This window comes from Perissodus microlepis, chromosome 10 (assembly GCF_051167445.1).
Source record: "Perissodus microlepis isolate ML-2025 ecotype Zambia chromosome 10, ASM5116744v1, whole genome shotgun sequence".
Lineage (NCBI taxonomy): Eukaryota > Metazoa > Chordata > Actinopteri > Cichliformes > Cichlidae > Perissodus > Perissodus microlepis.
Genome location: NC_140470.1, coordinates 33,845,757 through 33,851,558, shown reverse-complemented (window position 1 = coordinate 33,851,558; position 5,802 = coordinate 33,845,757). Strand labels below are relative to the sequence as shown.

At 46.3% G+C, this 5,802-nt stretch overlaps 1 protein-coding gene across 1 annotated transcript; it reads left to right on the top strand.

Moving 5' to 3' along the window:
- The first annotated feature begins 519 nt into the window (after positions 1-519).
- On the top strand, positions 520-4,806 carry LOC146379829 (deoxycytidine kinase 2-like). Its single transcript, XM_084941065.1, has 8 exons — positions 520-759; positions 2,043-2,161; positions 2,235-2,318; positions 2,408-2,517; positions 2,792-2,939; positions 3,062-3,177; positions 3,257-3,356; positions 4,435-4,806. Exons 1-8 carry the CDS (start codon positions 651-653, stop codon positions 4,459-4,461), a joined length of 813 nt encoding a protein of 270 aa, XP_084797191.1. The 5' UTR covers positions 520-650; the 3' UTR covers positions 4,462-4,806.
- Positions 4,807-5,802: the final 996 nt, after the last annotated feature.

Here is a 5,802-nt window from a genome sequence, read left to right as displayed (position 1 = left end):
AACGAATCACTCACTCACCCCCTCCCTCCTGACTCACAGCTTCTTCTTCTTCTTGGTTGGCAACCAATGTTAAGGCGCATTACCGCCCCCTGGCTCACAGCGCAGTGGACATTTAGATGAGAAAATATATATTTGACACACTTAAGGAATATATTATTAAAATACAAATAAACAAAATAAATGTTTATTAAGCAATTTTGATAGGAAATTGCTTAATTTTAGAAATGTTTTTGCTCTTTTTTCTCTATAAAATAGTTGTTGTTGTTTTTTTTTTTTTGAATCATTCATCTTAGCAGTGGGATTTACATGAAAAGGGAAACAAATTAAGTTTGAGTGAAAATGTAAAATTTTTGCACTCTCTGGTCAACTGACTCAGTGAATCAAATGACTCAAAAAACCCGATTCACTTTGGTGAGTGACTCATTAACACTCGATTCAGTAAAAAGAATCAAATTTACCATCACTAGTCTGCACGAGCGCTGACGGAGGCCTCCTCCTCCTCCTCCTCCTCTGCTCATGCGTGACTCCGCCCCCGGAAACGGAAGTCTGTATGCGCGCGGAGTTTAATTTGAGCAGCATCTCGCGCGCCGGTCAGTGGGTTTCAAAACAGCAGCGAGCAATAATCGATAATCAGCGATCGATCCGTGAACATGGCGACCCCCCCGAAGAGGCCGTGCCCCCCTCCCCGCAGCCCGCCGCTGAACGGCAGCTTTTCCCGCCAAGGGAAGGAGAAGAAGATCTCCATCGAAGGAAACATAGGTGAGCTCACCGGGGCGCGCGCCCCCCGGACCGGCTGGACGCTCACGGACCCCGACTGACCCGGACCGACCGGGGCAAACGGACACGGGGGACCGACCCGGACCGCCGGTTAACGAGCTCTCAGACCCGGGTCTGTAAGTCCGCGAGCCTCCCGCCTTCACGGAAACAAGTGGCGCCAAAACCGCCCGCTTATCATCAATAATCAGCTGTTTGTGATCGATAAACAGCTGTTTCTAGTCACAATTAGCTGTCCGTGGTCAATTGCTGTTTATATCGCAAATCAATTGTTTGTAGTCAATACTCAGCCCTGTGTTCAATAATCAGCTGTTGATGATCGATAACCAGCTGTTTATCGTCAAAATTTGCTGTCAACAGTCAGTAATCATCTGGACGTTTCCATCATCATCGAGTGACTTCTTACGATAATCGATTGATCATCAGCTGTTTGAACTCAATTATAAGCTGCTTGTCTTTGAAAATCAGCTGTTTGTGATCAATAATCAGCAGTTTTTAATAGAGCTGTGCTGCTGGGGTTAGAAGGCGGAGGTTTAAATTTGGGTGTTAAATAGGTGGAGCTTGCTCCTTTAGGTGTTTGAAGGTGAACGCTGGTCATGTGGAGTCTGTGGGCGGAGCTCAGGTGAGCCAGACTGATGGAGGTTTGCAAGTCGAGGTCAGACCTCCAAAGGTTGATTCTGTTCATCTGGACGCAGAGTTTTGTGGGAGAAACGTTTCGTCACTCATCCAGGTGACGTCTTCAGTCTCAGGTCAGAGTTTTGATCTCCAGAGCGAGGACGTGACCTCATCACTGAGGTTGGGGTCAGGTGACAGCGTGAGGAGTGTGAGCAGAGACAGAGGTTGAATCAGCTGCTCATGGTTGCCATGGTTTTACTTGATCCTGCGGTCACATGACTTCGGTCCTTTTCCTAAGCCCCACCCACACAGGAAGTCCTACTGCATCAGCATTGATGCTGATTTCCTGTATAAGTGTGTGGAGCATCAGTAGCTCCACACTGCACGCCGCCTTGGGTCCAGCTGGCAAAGAGGGAAAAGGCCAGCTCAATAAGAATAACAGGAAGTGGGTCGTTGTTACCAGAGCTAATGTTACCACGGTAACTGACTCAGAGTTTAACTTGGCTCACTTTGTGGAACAGTAAACCTGAGATTGTGTCATGTCAGGGTTACCTGAACAGGTGTGATTCCTCCAATCAGGCAGGACCAGAGATGTGTCACATTTCTGTGTCTCACCCTTGTGTCTCACCCGTGTGTCTCACCTGTGCCTCCAGCTGCAGGAAAGTCGACGTTTGTGCGCCTCCTTCAGGCTGCATCAGAGGACTGGGAGGTCATCCCTGAACCCATTGGCAAGTGGTGCAACGTGCAGAATGACAGCGATGACGTTTACCTGGTGAGCCTGAATGCAGCACACATTCTCTAAAGTCTGTGTTTACTTGCTTGTTTACCTGCTTGTTTACCTGCAGGAGCTGAGCTCATCTCAAAAGAGTGGAGGAAACCTGCTGCAGATGCTGTACGATAAACCCAGCCGCTGGTCCTACACCTTCCAGGTAACACACCTGGCTCCATCCCCTACCATAGCAGCACTGTGTGTCAGACATATGTGTACCTGTCTCAAGTGAGTCTCACCTGTGTGCAGAGCTACGCGTGTCTGAGCAGAGTTCGAGCTCAGCTTCAGCCTCCATCAATCAAACTTCAGCAGGCAGAAAACCCCGTCCAGTTCTACGAGCGCTCCGTCTACTCCGACAGGTAACTTACCTGACAGGTCTCCAAAAGGTTGCTTCTGTTCATGTGGACGTAGCGTTTCGTCATCATCAGGTGACGTCTTCAGTCTCAGCTGACTGCAGGTTTCAATCTTATAAACATAATGACTGAAACCAGCCCACTGGAGGAACAATGGGCTGGGAGGTCAGTTCCTTAATCTTAATTATGTAAATTCTCATGACCATTGATCACCTGACAGGTAACTCGCACGCATTTAACACAGACACAGGTGTGAGACATGTAACTCCTGTGTGTACAGGTACGTGTTTGCGTCAAACCTGTTTGAGAGTGGCGACCTGTCGGAGACGGAGTGGAGTGTGTATCAGGACTGGCACACCTGGTTACTGAACCAGTTTGAGTCCGACATCGCTCTCGACGCCATCATCTACCTCAGAGCCCCGCCACAGGTAAAGACGTACAGGAGAACCTGGAGAGTCCTGCCACCTCAGGGTAAACGCATCGCCCTCTGTGATGGGCTCTCCTTCCTTCGGTTGCCTTCAGGTGCCGTGTTTGTGTGTGTATTTTCCAGCGCTGCATGCAGCGGCTGCTTCATCGCGGCCGGCAAGAAGAGCAGGAAATTCCTCTGGAGTACCTTGAGCAGCTGCACTTCAAACATGAAGCCTGGCTCTACCACAGGAACCTCAGGTAACTATATGCCACTGAGCGTGCTCAGAGCCTCAGCGGTGCATTCAGGAGCGCCTTTTTAACCTGTGTTTGCATTAAGGTTGGACTTTGATTATTTGAGCGAACTTCCTGTTCTCGTCCTGGACGTCAACGACGACTTCAAGAACGACCGCATCAAACAGGAAGCCATCATCGACAAGGTCAGTCTGAGCTTTTATTTTTGAAGGTTTTCCTTCTGATGATGGTGGTTTTATTTGTTTTTCATACACGTCCCAAACCGCTCTGTTTCTTCTCTTGGTTACAAACAACCAGTGAACCACTTCTTGTTTGCTTTTATGTAGAAGTCATTGACTCCTCGTCTGTATAACGAGTGACTGTTTGTCAGGAGTACCGTCACTGTCAGAGTAAATTGTTAAATGTTGTCATTGTTGCACTTAAATGTGTAAAGCGTGCCTTAAACTGCACGGTTAGATATTCTTCTGTTCGTCCGCGACACATCTATGATGCTGGAGGAGGTAATCAGCTGTAGCTGTTTAACTACAGGCAGGTTTCATGTGAGATTCTGGTTTCCTTATCTTGTGAAGGATGTCCACTCCCGGCCATTTAGGGGCTCGCCTATGCTTGCATATGGTGAGCCATTAAAGTTAAGCTGTATACGGGTGTGGGGAGATGGCCTTTGGATAACCAGGAAATGTGGTTAACAGTTGTAATCATATATTGTGTGGCAGGAAGACACACACACACACGGTGATTTTAACCATTTGTGGGTGTTACAATGGGTGGTGCTTGTATTCACTGAATAAAAGGCTGCAGGGAAGGCTGTTTCTTGGAAGTTGGCTAGGAAACAGTGGGGGGTGAAGCGCAGACCCAACGATCGCCACGAGAGGAAAGACCGTCAAGCTGTTATTGGGGTTTTTAACAATCAGTATCTTAATTCTTAATAGAAATCTCAGTCTTTCCTGTGTTTTATATTCTGATGTGTGCCTGTTTATATAAAGCAACACGCCTAACATGTGTTTAATCTGTTTTTGAACATCGTTCCTGAGATTAACTGAATAAACTGTGTAAACTCTGTGACCTGCGCAAAAGTTTTTTTACTTTGAAGTAACAACTGTGACAGTAAAATATGTCAGATTCTTCCATGTTTGGCTGTTTGTTCATGTATGTGCTGCTTACGTGTTTCTGTGCTTGTATTTAATTCTCATTTAACTTTCACCTGGTGGTTTTATTTTGAAAGGCTTTTGTAATCTGTTAACAGGACTTAATTTTTATCTGCAGGTCAGAGAGTTTCTCACCACACTGTGAAGCTCATCCACCAATGAGAGCTGCTGGGAGAAGTGGTGGCGCGTCTGATTGGACGACTGATGTGGTTTTTTGTTGTTGTTGTTTTAACTTGTTTTTATATTTTTGTAGTTTAACTGTGTGTGTGTGTGTGTGTGTGTGTGTGTGTGTGTGTGTGTGTGTGTGTGTGTGTGTGTGTGTGTGTGTGTGTGTGACCATGATATATTTACTTGCTCTTAGCTTCATATTTATCCTTCAGTCTGATCATTCCTGTTTGTCCTGACAGTGAGGTGTTGTTGAAGCCACCACGATGCCTTCAGGGCCCGTTGGTGTTCTGGTTTCTGTGTGAATAAAGTTAAACTGAATGAGCACGCTGAGTTCTTTTAAAGACCAAAGTCCAACATGTCAGTGAAACAAGTGTGTGTGTGTGTGTTCAGGCTCACTTACAGCTCAGAGGTTTAACTCTGTGAAGCTGGATTTAAGAAATAACTAACTAGTTATTGGAGCATGTTTAGCGCCGTCTTGTGGCGGTAAAGGACGTGACAGTGTAGTCAGGTTAACCAGCGGGTCACCTGACTCAAACAGGCTCCCCTCCACACTGATTCATTCAGAAAGCGTCTACAGACCCGAACATCACAGCTAATGAGTGGATTCACGTGTTTCACTGCAGCTCGCCACAGCGAGAAACCGCCGACAGCATCAGAGAGACACAACGACAAGCCTCTACAGTTCTTATTTACCTCTCAGTTATTGGTTCAGTCGTTAGTTAGCGGCAACCAGGTGACGTCATGTTTCATACTGCCACAGGATGGCGCTATGCACGCTCCTTTAAACGCCGTGCCACAGTTAAACCTGTGACGGTGTCAAAGCAGGGCTCCTTGCTGGAAACGAACCTGAACACGTATGTTTCACGTTCACCATGCTCAGCGTTCTGGTTGCACACCTGAGCATCGGTGCTGCTCTGTGATCAGCTGGTTTCAGGTACCTGCTGTCTCTGTCATTGATTAGCCAGCCTTGAACGCTCGCCACTCTGCAACGATCAACCGGATATTTAAGCGCGATTTGTTGTCAGTGGTCACTGAGACGTCACAGCTACTCCAGCTGTGAGTGAGGCGTACCTGGAGGGGACACACCTGAGAGGTGTGTCGGTTACCCGTGTTCACACCAGGGTTTTAATAGTTTTGCAATTTTCATTAGTTTTTATTTTTATTTAGTTTTGACTTCAGATTTTCAATTTTATATCAGTTTTAATTAGTTTTTACCAATTGTTTGCTAGTTTAGTGTAGTTTTTATTTTTTTGAAAATCCTTAGTTTCAGTTTAGTTTTGATTAGTTTCAGTTATAGTTTTAGTTGTGTTTGCAATAA